This window comes from Brachyhypopomus gauderio, chromosome 5 (genome assembly GCF_052324685.1).
Source record: "Brachyhypopomus gauderio isolate BG-103 chromosome 5, BGAUD_0.2, whole genome shotgun sequence".
Lineage (NCBI taxonomy): Eukaryota > Metazoa > Chordata > Actinopteri > Gymnotiformes > Hypopomidae > Brachyhypopomus > Brachyhypopomus gauderio.
Window position 1 is genome coordinate 12,803,089 of NC_135215.1, and position 15,588 is coordinate 12,818,676.

The 15,588-nt window shown below is 41.1% G+C and overlaps 1 protein-coding gene across 2 annotated transcripts; it reads right to left on the minus strand.

Annotated features, from left to right (window-relative positions):
• Positions 1-4,658: 4,658 nt before the first annotated feature.
• On the minus strand, positions 4,659-14,495 carry pmt (phosphoethanolamine methyltransferase). 2 transcript variants are annotated; one of them, XM_077004533.1, is made up of 12 exons: positions 14,057-14,495; positions 12,752-12,929; positions 10,751-10,906; positions 10,446-10,582; positions 9,645-9,802; positions 9,283-9,477; positions 8,945-9,034; positions 8,729-8,818; positions 8,465-8,587; positions 8,063-8,194; positions 7,085-7,201; positions 4,659-5,215 (listed from the first exon to the last, which is right to left on the minus strand). In XM_077004533.1, the coding sequence occupies exons 2-12, from the start codon at positions 12,910-12,912 to the stop codon at positions 5,105-5,107; spliced, it is 1,470 nt and encodes a 489-aa protein (XP_076860648.1). In that variant the 5' UTR covers positions 12,913-12,929; positions 14,057-14,495; the 3' UTR covers positions 4,659-5,104. The 2 variants fall into 2 exon arrangements, with proteins under 2 accessions (XP_076860648.1, XP_076860647.1); XM_077004532.1 differs by lacking the exon at positions 14,057-14,495 and adding an exon at positions 13,706-13,851.
• Between the last annotated feature and the right edge of the window lie 1,093 nt (positions 14,496-15,588).

A 15,588-nucleotide genomic window follows, 5' to 3' on the forward strand; every position in this document is an offset into this window, starting at 1 on the left:
AATAAAACTAAAGAGCTGCAGGTGGACTTCTGTGGGTCAAAGTTCTCTTCACATACCCAGTGAACATTTACGCAAGGGACAATGACATTGTCAAAACCTGTACCTGTACCTGGGTGTTCAACTGAACAACAAACTGGACTGACTCCGTCTGCAGAAGAGGCTGTTTCTGTGGAATACAGGCTGCACCTCTCCAGTCTGTCTAGAACTTCGTGGTGGTTGCTGCCATCTCCCACCCACCGGAAGAGACTAATTCTGTTTTATGTCATGTTTTATTACTGGTGAGTTACTGGATTTGCCCCTTTATACTTCTGCTGGTTTTGTGTTTTATTTTGGTTGTTCTCACTCCATGTGCTTGCATTGGTTATCAAATTGCCCTGAAAAACAGTAATACTACATGTGATCTTTTCTGCAAACACCTGTACAGTTCAGATTCCTTGCATTATGCAGTAATTTCTGCAATAACACTTGTAATAAACGTGTACAGTTTTGTTCTGGTTGCTTTTTTTATAATAGATGCTTATCTTATTTTCTTTTTTACATGTTATTTTATGTTTTGTATCCTCTGTACCTTTTATCTGCTTTTGTTATGTCAATTTACTGTCCATCTGCTGCTGTAGCAATGCATATTTGCCCAGGAGGGGTAACTAAAGCCTGTCCTGACCTGTACTATCCTGTCAAGCAAACATTGTGCAGTGTGTGCCCTAATTTGTAGATGCTGAATGAAATCAAACAAAATGAAAATTTGGTAGACAATAGATCACAATATTTAAAACCTGAACAGCAATGACAAGGTATTTTACTAGAAATTCAAAGTATACAATTTCTAAAAGAATCCGCTGAAGTAGACATCTCCTATATAACATTGACAAATGCACCCTTACAGTCCAGTTGAGATGGTAGCATATCTGTAGCCTGGAGAAGAATGCGTGTTCAAGTTAATCTAACTAATTAGGTGCATGTCAGGTTTCAAAGAGAAAAAAAAACTGTCCGTAGGTATTGTACAACAACTTGCGCAGTAGAATTGCTTTACTTGCAAACGCAATGTCTTGAAGAAGGACGGGTGAAACCAGGCTGACTTCTGTGGAGGGATGTGAGAGCAGGAACAAGTGCTCAGTGCTTCCAGAGTCAGAGGGGTTATATTTACTAACAGAGGAGGGTGAAGAGCAGGTGAAGAGCTATTAATGAAACAGCGAGATAGAGAATGAGCTCTGCAGGATTCTGTTCCAGAGCCTATGCGGATGCTAGGCCATAGCAGTTATATTGTCGAGGAGAAGGAACCCCTATGCTCAATGACCTGCTGCCAGGTGCAATTAGATAACCTAAGGTATTCAAGTGATTTAGGTGAATATCTTGGGCATTGGTTCGCTTCACTGGCTTGTCACAGGTGTTTCCTAATGAGCCAATAAGGGATGAAAAGATTTACTCTTGGGACGGGTTTGACTCAGCACATGACATTGGGGAAACACCAGGAAGATGAATCAACAGGGACAGCTTTCAAAGCTGGACAGTCAGGGGACTGGAGCAGAACATGACAGATCCAGCAGTCAGAGACATTTATGGGGTCCCTTAAACTGTGTGATTGGATTGGACTCTAACGCAGAGCAACATAGAGGTGGATGCAATCGCTGAGAGGAATGACATTTATTGTAACGATCTGCGCGGGGCAGAACAGGGAGGCGGACACAAGCGCTGAGGAGAGCGAGATTTATTACAGGAAATTCCATAGGCAGAGTCGATGTAACGGGCATGGGTCATAACGGGTTGGCAATCCTGACATGAAATGTACAAAGGCATGAACACGGACAAAGAAAACAACAAGGAAGACTGACTACGGAAGGGCAGGCAAAATACACGGGTGACGGGTAACACAAGGCGCAACACGGCAGTACTCACGATGAACGAGATCTGACAACACAGGCATAAACAAAAAGACCGACAACCAGACCTGGGAGACACAGGGACTAATATACACAGGACTAAACCAGGGACAGGTGATGACAATGACACAGGGGCGTGGTAACAAACAAGGAATCCATCAAAACCAACGAGCAGGGCGGGACAAACAGGCAGGGAACACGGACATGAGGGAACCCAGAGTGACAGCTACGAGAGGGGGCGTTGCCCTACGTGACATTTATGAAGAGCAAATCTAGTTTCTTCTGCCATCAGAATGGCCTGGAGTCATATAGCCAATCACAGAGTACCAAATGATGTGACAAACAAGAGAAAAGCACAACATAATAAACTTTACAGAAACCAACAGGACTACAAAATGAGTGGGCAAGCTCAAAATAGGAATAGTGCCAACTAGAACGTTATACTTAAATCCTGGCAAATGTGTGAGTGTCTAGTGAAGGAGGCAAAGAGAGCACAACACTGGGGTATTAATATACCTAGTGCTTTGTTTAGAATCAGTGTAGGGGTTTAATGATTAAAGGGTGTGGGGGATAATAAATGGGAGGCCCTGTGCAATGGACGTGAATGTGTTGTTTATGACAGATGGTACCAGGAACACCCCTCAGTTAATTTGCCTAATATTGGCACATTACTAAGCACTTGTATACACAGTTGGTGAATGTGATTTCTAATGAGAGAACTAGAAGCAAATGTATGGATAGAAAATATCCATATATACCAATATATATTGGTATTCTCAAGCCAGGTTTCAGCATGTTATCAGTAAGGATGTCATCAGCCTCTACCAAAGGCAGAACATCCATGCTTGCTGTTATGGTTGTCTCTCTCTGTTATATGTGTAGTCTGTTGATTTGTTTCAGGTTCAGTCCGATAATCTGTTGCAGGGTTTCACACTCGCCATGGACCAATCAGGTGTCCCAGCCCTTCTCAGACCATATAAAAGTAAGAAGGAAGCAAGCTGTTTGCTTTCTGCTCATCTTGGTACTTTGTCATTTCTGTAGCTGTGGTTACTTGATTTGGTATTTGACTTCTGACTATGACTTTCTTTGCACTTTGGCCCTAAAACCTGGTTGCTGTTCTGTTAATTTGGTATATTTGTAGTGTTTGATTGTCTGTGCACACAGGTTAGTAGGAAGAGGCTACTGTTTTACTTGGGGTTGTGAGATTGTTGCTGTGAAGGGAGTTGGTGTAGTGTGCTCATTTGCCCTTTGTAAGTGTAGTGTTTATTTTTATAGTGGGTTTTGTTTGTTGTGTTTGGGTTGTATGTCTGCCTATTTGTTCATTGTACAATTCCCTTCACACCCTGTTGTGGCCTTAAGCCCAGACGAATTTGTAACACTGCAATGTAACATTCAGGTTTGATTCCTCCACCTCACAAAAACAAATTCCAGCAAATAATCAGAACAGCAGAAAAGATAATTTGATGTCGTCTGCCAAGGCATCAGGACATCAACAGGAGGGTGAGGTGTACTGGCAAAACAGCTGACCCCATCCTGGATATCACCTCTTCCAGCTATATCCTTCTGGAAGACTAGGGTTGATCAACCAGACATGTTAAGTCCCCCCACAAAATATGTAGGGCTCATCAACCACAGTGGACACTTTGCACTTGAAACATTATTTATACTAATTAGCAGACACTTAATCCAAAGTGAATTAAGTGGAAACAGTTTGATCAATTGAGTGTTTCAATCCATGCTCAGGGACATTGGAGTGGTGCCTTGGCTGCTGAGGCATGGCTTCTCTCATGCCCACCAATAGCTATCTGCAATTATTCTTTATAATCCCCCCCCCCCCAGTTAAATACCAACAGTCTGCATGCTTGTCAAGTCTGCTTTTGACAGATACATGTGCGCATTTGCCGAAACGCGCACACTTTTCATAAAATGATTAGTTCTTCAGTGTAAGGGAATTTATGCTTTTTCTGTCTGACCCTTCATCTGAATATTTTGACATTTTTCAAGCTACATGTTGGTTCTTCCATATTTAACTAGATGTCTTGATTTAAACTTCAAAGCTGAACCCTGATGACCTCTGCATCTAGAGGTGATTACAAAGCCTAACACGTAGTGGCCAGTGGCCAAAGAGCTCTACACAATATTTAGAAATGCATCCCAGGTTTTATCAGATACTTGGTAAGAGTAGGGTGAGGAGTGTCACATGTTTGGATGGTCGTATTCTGCAGCACACTCTTACACACTGCACCTTTAACCTGATTCTCCCAGACACAGTGGGGTTGAACGTTAAAGACAAATGATAAAATTGGTGCTTAGAGTTATTTTGGTGATAAATATAAGGAGATGACCAAATGCAATGCTTTTTACTACACATGAAATTCAGGTAAAGCAGAGAAGCAGCTACATACCTGAGATCAGTCAACAACGTCATTACCAAGCATAAATCCCTTTGAAAGTTCAGAAACTGTAGTTCCATGCAGTTTGTGCATTGAAAAAGTCAAGTCTACCATCACCAGAAAGCCACTGCCATCACCACAACTGCCTACTCTGCCACCAACATCCAGGGAGTGGGGTAATGTGTCACTAAGAGCAGCATCCTTGTGTGTAGTTCACACACACACACACACACACACACACACGATGAGTTCAGAAAAGGAAAGTATGTGTTCTTATGTGGCTCTAAATTCCACAGAGAAAATGTTGAAAACAACTGAGTATAAACACTGGCCAAAGAACACAAGAGAACAAACATGAAGAATAATTTAAATATTTGTCATTATTCAAAATTTATTGAGACTCAAAATGAATTTAACTGATGACCAAATTCATGACCAGGTTCCACACACACACACACACACACACACTCTCTCTCTCTCTCTCTCACACACACACACACACTCTGGTAATTTTCTTTCTTATTTACACTTGAATATCCTCATCCAAAATCATCAGTTTCTCAGTCATTATATATTCCTCTTTTTTTTAATTTCACAAGCTTTCTGAAGAACATTTGCAAACCAATGTGTTTGCCATGGAAATAACTAAGCATTCAAAACAGATGAACAGATTCTCTCCTAATTCATTGAATGCTATTGAAAATTCAAAATTAACTTCATTCGACTACTGCCATTTGGACCATAGTGCCACACTTCCCCCTTCCTCTCTTTCTCTCTGCAGCCCAACCATGTGAACCTCCCAGCCAATGTTCTCTCTTTTCTATGGTCTGCCCCTCAGACTCTGGTACCATAGAACAGCCCCCAGCGCTGATCTCCAGTCTCACAGCGACACAGCTTCCCTGTCCAGCCGTTTACGATGGCGTCGTAATCCTCCTGGGAGAAGTCCTGTGTGCAGGGAGAATCAGCTCAGTTCAGTTTCTGCTGCATTAGTAGAACATCACACATTTCATCACATGCGTTTTCATTCCTTGGATGCTTGGAATAGCATTAGAATATTGTGCATATTTCAAGACAAAAATGTCCTGACTAAGAAAACCAGATAAAATGTGGAAACAATATTTCAAAAAAATTACAATGTGCCAAATGTTTCTTTTTCAAAAACTACAATTACATATAGGCAATATGACATACAGTGGGGAAAATAAGTATTTAGTCAGTCACCATTTGTGCAAGTTCTCCCACTTAAAAAGATGAGAGAGGCTGGTAACTGACATCATAGTTAGACCTCAACTATGAGAGACAAAATGTAAAAAAAATATAGAAAATCATTTTGTCTGACTTTTAAAGAATTTATTTGCAAATAATGGTGGAAAATAAGTATTTGGTCAATAACAAAAGTTCATCTCAATACTTTGTTGTATATCCTCTGTTGGCAATGACCGAGGTCAAACGTTTTCTGTAAGTCTTCACAAGGTTGGTACACACTGTTGCTGGTATGTTGGCCCATTCCTCCATGCAGATCTCCTCTAGAGCAGTGATGTTTTGGGGCTGTCGGCGGGCAACACGGACTTTTAACTCCCTCCAAAGGTTTTCGATGGGGTTGAGATCGGGAGACTGGCTAGGCCACTCCAGGACTTTGAAATGTTTCTTACGAAGCCACTCCTTTGTTGCCCTGGCAGTGTGCTTGGGATCATTATCATGCTGAAAGACCCAGCCACGTTTCATCTTGATTGCCCTTGCTGATGGAAGGAGGTTTGCACCCAAAATCTCACAATACATGGCCACATTCAGAGAAACAGCCCCAAAGCATGATGTTGCCACCCCCATGCTTCACAGTTGGTATGGTGTTCTTTGGATGCAACTCAGCATTCACTGTCCTCCAAACACAACAAGTTGTGTTTTTACCAAATAGTTCTACTTTGGTTTCATCTGACCATATGACATTCTCCCAATACTCTTCTGGAACATCCAAATGCTCTCTAGCAAACTTCAGACGTGCCTGGATATGGACTGGCTTAAGCAGGGGGACACGTCTTGCACTGCAAGATCGGAGTCCCTGGCGTCATAGTGTGTTGCTGATGGTAGCCTTTGTAACGTTGGTCCCAGCTTTCTGCAGGTCATTCACTAGATCCCCCCTTGTGGTTCTGGGATTTTTCCTCACCGTTCTTGTGATCATTTTGACCCCACGGGCTGAGATCTTGCGTGGAGCCCCAGATCGAGGGAGATTAGTAGTGGTCTTGTAGGTCTTCCATTTTCTGATTATTGCTCCCACAGTAGATTTCTTCACACCAAGCTGCTTGCCTATTGCAGATTCAGTCTTCCCAGCCTGGTGCAGGTCTACAATTCGGTTTCTGGTGTCCTCCGACAGCTCTTTCGTCTTCACCATAGTGGAGTTTGGCGTGTGACTGTTTGAGGTTGTGGGCAGGTGTCTTTTATACTGTTAACGACTTCAAACAGGTGCCATTAATACAGGTAATGAGTGGGGGAAAGAGTAGCCTCTTAAAAAAGAAGTTACAGGTCTGTGACAGCCAGAAATCTTGCTTGTTTGTAGGTGACCAAATACTTATTTTCCACCATTATTTGCAAATAAATTCTTTAAAAGTCAGACAAAATGATTTTCTCAATTTTTTTTCACATTTTGTCTCTCATAGTTGAGGTCTACCTATGATGTCATTTACAGGCCTCTCTCATATTTTTAAGTGGGAGAACTTGCACAATTGGTGACTGACTAAATACTTATTTTCCCCACTGTATGTTCGACCTTGCAAGGTGTAATCCCAAAAGTGTGTCGCATGTGTCCATGTTTTCATTCACCTCTATAAACTCATCCTTAATCCCCTCTGCCCTCTTCAACTCATCTTTCAGTACTTGAATAAACTGGGCGGTTCTGTCTTCAGCTCTCACGTCACAGAACCCTGCCTCTTCCAAGATCTGAACACATACACGCAAACACACAAGAATACTGTGTGATGAATATTGTTGTGACATTGAAATCAAGTGGTGTTAGGTTAAATGTGTACAATATGGACCAAACTACTTTAAAACTATGTTTATACATCTTGCTACTAAGAAATATCTTACACTATTAAATCTAAGACGAATAAGGAAATTCATAGCACACTATATCTGTATCATATTTGCATGTCACAGCCTTCTGCAATGGGAAATATAACTATAACAACAAATAATATTCTATGCAATCCTAGGTTAGGTTTACTGCTCTATAAAATACCAATATGTACACAAATCATACAATCATAACCAATCATTGCAGTGGTTACCAGTCATTACCTTATTTCCTGCTATTTATACGTTCATGAACCACCTTCCCGATGTCACTGTCTACATGTAACCATGGGAAACTCACAGATGGCACAAATATCCTTTTAATTCAGTTTTGTGTGTTTGTGTGGCTGCACTACTTCTGATGAACAAAATGGTCTCTCATTTTGGTTTGTAATGGTGCATCCACAATCACACCACTCCATACACTGTAGTGTGCCACTGTCTACGTCTTCACCACCTCTATTCAGCCAGTAGCAGGCAATTAGTTATAATGCAAAAACCCTCACAAAATACCACAAGGAATCAACATTTTTCTCCTTTTCACAGGATATAGAGTAACTGCTTCAAATAAGACTGCTGATATATAGTAGGTATGTGTTCCTTTCCTATGCAGTGAATCAGATATATTAGATGTATTATTTAATTAGTAAGAAGAGCAAGACCTCATTGTAGATGAGTGTTCTTGACCCGCATGGGTTCATTGATCATTGTGTGGGCGTGGCTTACCTTGCCATATCTCTGTGGTGTACACAGGATGTAACCTCTCTGGTTAACGTAGTCCTGGAAAGCAGGAGTCCAAGGCTTCTGACCACAGCAGTAATCACTGATCAATACCTTGCCACCTGGCTTCAGCCATGTCTACACACACAGACACACAGACACAGACACACACACAGACAGACACACACACACACACACACACACACACACACACACACACACACACACACACACACACACCAATTATTTCACACTAATGATAGTATCTGAGTGAAAGGAAAATCTTTTGTGAATTTAAGGTTACTGCATTAAATAATCATTTTTTAAATAACCAGGAGAGGGCAGTGTTGTTCACTTGTTTTAAATAAAGCTCTAACTACTATAAACTTGTTTAACATACAAACTCACATGGAATTTCCTGAAGAGCTCAAGCTTGTCACTGATGTGTAGAATAGTGTCTCTGCTGTATACCACATCAAAGGAGTTCTCTGGAAAACTTCTCTTAGTGGCGTCTGACACCTCGAAATGCACCTGAAGTGGAGAAGATGTTCCAGTGCAGACATCCCAAGCACAAACATGCTCCTTCAGGCAATTTAATCTAGAGTCATTTCAGAGATGACACCACTCTTTGTGCTCCCGTTGGGATTATGACTGTTAAAACGTGTCACTCACCAATGGGGTTTTCTCCTGTATTGACCTCTCCATGGAAATCTCCACCATATTTGCGGACAGATCCAGGCCCAAGACCTCCACTCCAAAGTTCTATTGAATGAATATCAATACTGAATAACAAGGAAAGACATTAAGATAATATTTTTTCCCACCATTGCAAGAAGAAATCTGATCACTGACATTTGTGAAATGCTTGTCAGTTTCTCTATGACTCACCTTAGCCATGTAGAAATCTCCACCTCCTATTCCACAACCCACATCAAGAACCTTTTGCCCTGGCCGCAGATTGAGCAGGTCGACAAACTCCTGGAAAGTTTAAGAGCAAATAAATCTGAGCTCGCTTAGCCAGAAAAAATAACAAGCAAAATGCCATTTAAAACAATCAATGCAGCTAAGCTATATTCAGAATGTCTATTATATCTTTCCACTTGAGCATTGCAAAAATTGCTACATTATAAATACTTTCAAACTATACAGCCAGTGCAACAAAAGCTAAAAAAAAAAGGTTCTCTCTCCTCCTTGAGCCTTTGACCTCTCTGACCCCAGTGGCTGACCTTGGTGGTGCTGGCTCCACCCGTGCTAACGTAGCCCGAACCAAAAATCTTCTCATAGCGTAAGATGCTCCTGCGCGTGTACTGCTGGTTGTCCAAGAACTGCTGCAAGGTGCTGAAGCCTGCAGGGTTCTGCTGGGGCACATCCCGGCGGGCCTTCTGCATTAGCCAGCACACCTGGTTCTGGTTCTTCTTCATCTGAGAGAGGGAAAGAGTCAAAGAGCAAAAGAGAGTGAGACAGAGAAAGGGAGAAAACATAATAATTTATAACATTACTAATCCATTCAGCACTGCTGGCTTGTCCTTGAAAAGGTATTCATTCTAGAGTGCTAGTATTGATAAAGAGATCGTTCATGACTTGTTACCTTAACGTAGATGTGCACATTCCTGCTCAGGATCATATCAAAGCCATAGGTGTTGGTGCCATTTTCTCCTGATTCCTCAGTTGTCACAGATGTCATCAGGTGGTTGTAATGAGCAGGAGAGCGGTAGTGGGTGGGATTGAAGTCTCTCTTAGAGTCTCCTGAAAATAAACAAAATATAGTTATGTTAAACTTGGATTTAGACTTCTGGTGATTTTTAAATTTTTTGGATTGTTTGAGATTTTGAAATGTCATTATCACACTATTCCCAAAATAAGAAATATGTAAAGAAATACTTTGCTTTCATGCAGCTGGAGAGAGTTAGTTTTCAGCTGCTCTAGAAAGCTTAACTTAAATCCTATCTGAAAATGTGTAGGACATGACTTTTCTAAAACTGTGGGGTCGACTGGTTCTTTGTAAGTTCTGCAGAGCCACTGCCAAACTAAGGGTCATAACAATGATGATGGTGCATTCTGCATGTCTGCCTTTGACACCATCTGATCACTGATAAAGTTACTGAAATCACGTTCTATCAATTTTAATTCATTTTCCTTGCTAACTGTGGTTGGTAAAATGACTTCAACTTCTTACCTGACTTTGATGACAGCCTATTACATGTTAATGGTCCTCCAGGTCTGTTCACATTATGATATGCACCAGTGGACGTGAATTACACTGCTTTTCAAGCTCTGGGCTTTCATTTGTCCTGCTCTAACTCACCTGTCTCTGCTCATGAAATGTATGACCCTCACTACAAATCATGGATTTTTCAGCACAGGATTGGTACTGATCATTAAGATTAACCTGACTGATGGAAACAGGATTCTCTGAAGAAGAGGTATCCTCCTGGGCGAAGCCAGGCCAACATCTTTTTTTCCAGTGAGATCAGTTCTTCTTCGCTCAGATACATCAGAAGCCAGTTAGAGAAGATCAAGTCAAAACTAAGGAAAGGAAACCAAACATTTATTTACCCAGCTATCTTTTTGCCAGATTTAGGTAAACATACATGTATTTATTTCTTTCTTTAACAAATATGTTAAATACTGAAATAGTAAGTGTGTGGACATATTGTAAAATCATTACAGCTCCATTTAAAGATCTCTACCCACCTATTATTGGACAGCTCTAGCTGTGTGACATCAGCTTGAATGAACTTTGCATTGCCACGGTGACTGTTGTCTTTTCTGTTCTTTTCCACAAAGCTCTCCATAAAGTCTACAGCTGTCACATGATTCACCTTGCCAATGAGGTGACTTGTGTAGCGCCTGAAAGGTCAAAGGCCATGTTTGATAATGGAACAGTGGATAATGGGGAAGGGGAAATGTTTGTGGTAATGTAATGAATGTTACTCAGTGTTATCATAATTACAGGTCGTGTTATAGGTTATATTGTACAGGTCGCAGTGCACTTGGGGGAGGGGTCATACAAAGTCATAGTGATCATGGGCAGCAGTGAGCAGGTGCCCCAGCCTTCCTCCCTGTGACCTCGCTGATGACAAATACCACTTTGGCATGCCCTGGCATTAGTGGCCGGTAGCTGATGCACAGCTCACCCTGTACAGGGACCCCGTCATACCCCCTTAGGATTCCTGGTGCACACACTTCTGGGGTAGCGATGTGATAAGCAGAAAACGGGGAGGAAGGTGGGAAGACTGGTCTGCTAGCCGTGGCCAGCTCGAGCCCTGGGTTCACCAGCATGTGCTGCTGGGGACCAGTAAGAGTGCCTCGCCAGGTGTCAGCCTCGGCCACAGACTCTGGACTCGCTGTGTGCCCCCGATCTGGCCCCCACATTCGGCGGCATTGTGAAGCAGGAGCACGGGGTACCAGGGGAAAACTCCGGAAGGGTTTTATTCACAAAAGCAAACAAGAGAAAGGGCTCAGTCGTAACAGAGACAGGAAAGGGGCTCAGCAACAGTCTCTTTGGAGGACAGTGATATGGAGGACAGTGATGCTTAATACACACCATTGAACTCAGGCACCTTTGGGGTTTAGGCAGGATAAAGGATAAATGAGGAACAGGTGTGTTTACAGTAATCACTCAATAAACAGGTGATTGGAAGCAGAGTTGTGTGTTGTGACTGGTGATCGTGGTCTGTGAGGTCTGGCTGGATACCAGCTGGGCCGTTATACCAATACATGTTCTGTCTTGTGCAACTTTAACTATATTCTATCACAGTGGCTGCATTGTAAATCCCAAATCTGCTTGCTTCACCTTTTACCCATAAATATAAAGGGCCAAAGGATGTTAATAAACTACTATTTTGTTACTATCAGTGAATATAAACAAACAGATTACCTATTTGCGTGTTGTCAAAGAGGTGATGCAGGCAAAGTTCATGGACTGCCCAAAAAATGTGACGTGTATTATCAAATATTAAACAATATTGAATTTATCACCATCATCCTTATAAATAAAATGGTGTATGGCTAGTTATAGCAACTAATGAGTTGAAAAGGCCCTGCATATTTATATATTTATATGTTAAACATATTTGTATATTATATCTTAAACATATTTAATACTCAATTCAATATACAGCAACGTGAAGCAACATTTTGTGTGTGTGTGTGTGTGTGTGTGTGTGTTCAAACAATCATGGGATTATTTTTATAACACTTCAGTGCTTCCACACTCACAACCGTTCCATTCATGGTGATATTAGAACTGACCTTTTACAGGGATCTAAGAACAGTTTCTGTAATGTTTCCATCTAAAATGTAGATAAGGGAGGATTATACAAGATCAGTGTAAAAGAGCAGCTCTGATCTCCGAAAACATGATTTCACATGTGCTCATGCACATATGAATTTACAGAGTTCCAAAATGTTTGAGACACCTTCCCTCCTCACTCAGGAATTCACACAGGCATTAAGTGTAGTTTATTTTACACAAAATGTAACCAAGACCACCCCAAAAAGTCTACCTCTGACTCTTACACAGAAAAAAAGCACCAGTAATCTGATTACAAGCAGTCTTGATGCTACTCTGGTGCAGAACTGACTTGTGCTAAGTAGAGGTCCTGGACTTCTGCATCAGGGAAGTGGTGTTCAGGTTCACACACTGGAGTCTGAGCTGTGTGTCAGTACCGGCGTGGTGAGGAGGTCACTCACCCGATGCCGGCTCCTAGCTCCAGGACGTCAAGCCCGTCCAAGCTGGGCAGCATTTCCAGTATCTCAGGGAGCTCGTGCTGGGTGAGCTGCAGGGCGTTGGAGTCGAGCATCATCTCCTCTACTGTGGCATTCTGGGAATGCTCCTTCCAGAACTTAATCATGTTGGTGCGATCCGTACCTGCGAGATCAGAGATGTGATCAGAGCATGCCGGACATAGGCCGGAAAAGACAGGAGTAAATGAAGAGAACTGAACATTCATGGTGTTTTAACAACAGACTTTATAGACCTTCATTAACTGTAAAATAAATTAGTATTAAATTGTTGAAAAGTCAATATCCATTTAAAATTGTCTACCACATCTACATACGTGACATTACATCTGTTTCACATGATACACTTAGTTAAAATGATAATTTTAAACGCAAATCTGCCTGTCAACATATGATTAAATGGAAATGGTCATTTTGTAGAGTAGACTAGCTGTTACAAATCTTGCAAAATGTCTATTCATTCCAAAGCCATTTGTTGAGCATGTTAGTCTTTCCCCAAAGGATGCACAGAGATGCTTTCAGTAAATATCATGGTTATCAAAAACAATGACAACATTTTACAACCTTTGTTATTATGTAATTAATACACGACAATCCCAAATGCTTCAATACATGTGAGTGTCATTTTACAAATTTCAGATGCAAACCCCAGTGTGTCACCAGTAAAATCTCTTGGCACCTGTGAAATTCTTTAGCTGCCATTCTGCTGACTAAACTACATTTACTTCCATCGTCACAAATCAGTTGTTGAAGTCGTGATGAATCGTGGTAACCACCGAAAAGCAGAGCTGTCAATCAAAATCTGTCTCCCTAACAAGCAATGATCTTTACCTTCTATACAAAACACGCCCAAAATGACCACGTATGAATGTATTCTCGTCCTGCTTTGAATTTCGCTCTTACCTTTGTCCATAATCAGTGACGAAAAAGTTCAAAACTGTTATAAAATGTATAAGTCAGTAGTGTTAGAGGTGTTAGTATACGAAATACTAAATGCCCTATAATGTATTTCATTTAAAATACATGTAACAATAGGAATGCTCCTTTATTACAACCCTTACGCTGTTTCCCTTTAAATAGACAGCCAATACATGACTGTCTCGTACCAGTCTATAGCGGCGCGTGGCGCACAGACTGATCTGACCATTCGGAAGCGCGGAAAGTGATGGGAGGGGACAGAGAGGTGGGGTATGAATAAACATATTAAAGAAATCGGAACGTCCCATTTGTGGCGTGTTCCCGTATATGTCTTACCTTGCTCTTGTACTGTAGAGGAGTTTAGTCAGTGGTATGCAAATGTTGACCTCCGATCCAAATCTTGTTCCGTATTTTGCAATCCCTTAGATCTGATTAAATTATTAATGTAACTAGATGGATACTTTGTCGTCAGACCTGACTCCTAATTAAGAATACGGCCGGACCCGGACTCTGAGCACTGTGATTAGAAGACCACTCCTGAAGGTGTAGCTCAGAGCGGAGCGTGGAGGTGTCAAGTGCTGAGCTCGGTTTGCTGATGACCACAATCTCCGATTGGTGAGAACAAATAAAGGAACAGCCGATTTTAAATGTTCTAAAATTACAGTAGTGAAGTAGTCGTTTTTGTAATGCTGGTTAATAATGTCTTCTTTCTCTTTTTTATTATAAAGGGAGCCAAATATTTCTAAGTTTGTTTTCTCATACTGACGTCAGACGCGTCCTCGCGCTCGGCTATCGCGTGCTCTCTGCGTATTACGCAATGTTGCCTCATGCCTTCGACTGTACGGCTGGGCCGTCAAAATACAACTGATGATGACGCTTAAACGATTCATTTTGCAGATCCATCTCTATCTGTTGTTGAATGTTTTCTTTCATCTCGAAAACTGTTTAAATAAAAAAAATGATCACGTTTATTTCTGATAATTATTTTATACTACTTATAACTATTCATTATATTTTAAATCTAAAACAGGTAATAATAATTTGTAATTTATAATAAAACCATTATGTAATTTGTAGAAAATGTTAAATTGTTTTTTCAATGTCTTGAGAGCTACATAGACTATTTCATATTGTACAACACATTGAATTACTGTAACCCAACCAGCAGCTGGGTCCTGTAATGTTATAGCCATTCTTGTGTGTATTGTTTTTATTTATTTATGTATTTTCCCTTTTATTGGATTTGGTGTGGGCTGTTGCAATGTAGAGTACATCTGTGGTTATCAATTGTATTGAGTTCAATTTGTACATGTGTTTGATGCACTTAATTTAGCCATTACTGCCCCACTGTGAAGCAACGCAATACCTCATTTGAGAGGTCCCAGGATATGAGGTGATGCAGAAGATGTGAGTCAGGGGAGTCAGGGAAGTGTGGAGGTAATACACACTGTTATGTCCATGTTCTTAACCAACTAGTTCTAAAAATCATTTGTACCTGTAAACCAACAAAATAAAATTATTCACCGGAACCAAATGAGTGTGGGTCAGACAAGCCAGGATATCAAAGAAATGGTCAGCAGCAACAAGTAAGTTTCCATTTAGCAAAAATCATATGAGAATCATGCACTTCATGTAAACCCAGTGAAAACAGCAACCACCTTTACAGTCAATGCGAAAAGGTCAAGTGTCTGGTCAGACATGTTACCACTGGTAGAAGCATAATGAGCCAATCACACCACACTGATAACATATGTCCTTTTGACTTGATTCCAGGGACATGCTTCCAAAGTCCAGTGTCATGGTAACCTTCCCTGCAATTAAAAGTAATGATGCAATACAATGCTACAAATCATACTTCACAAAATCTC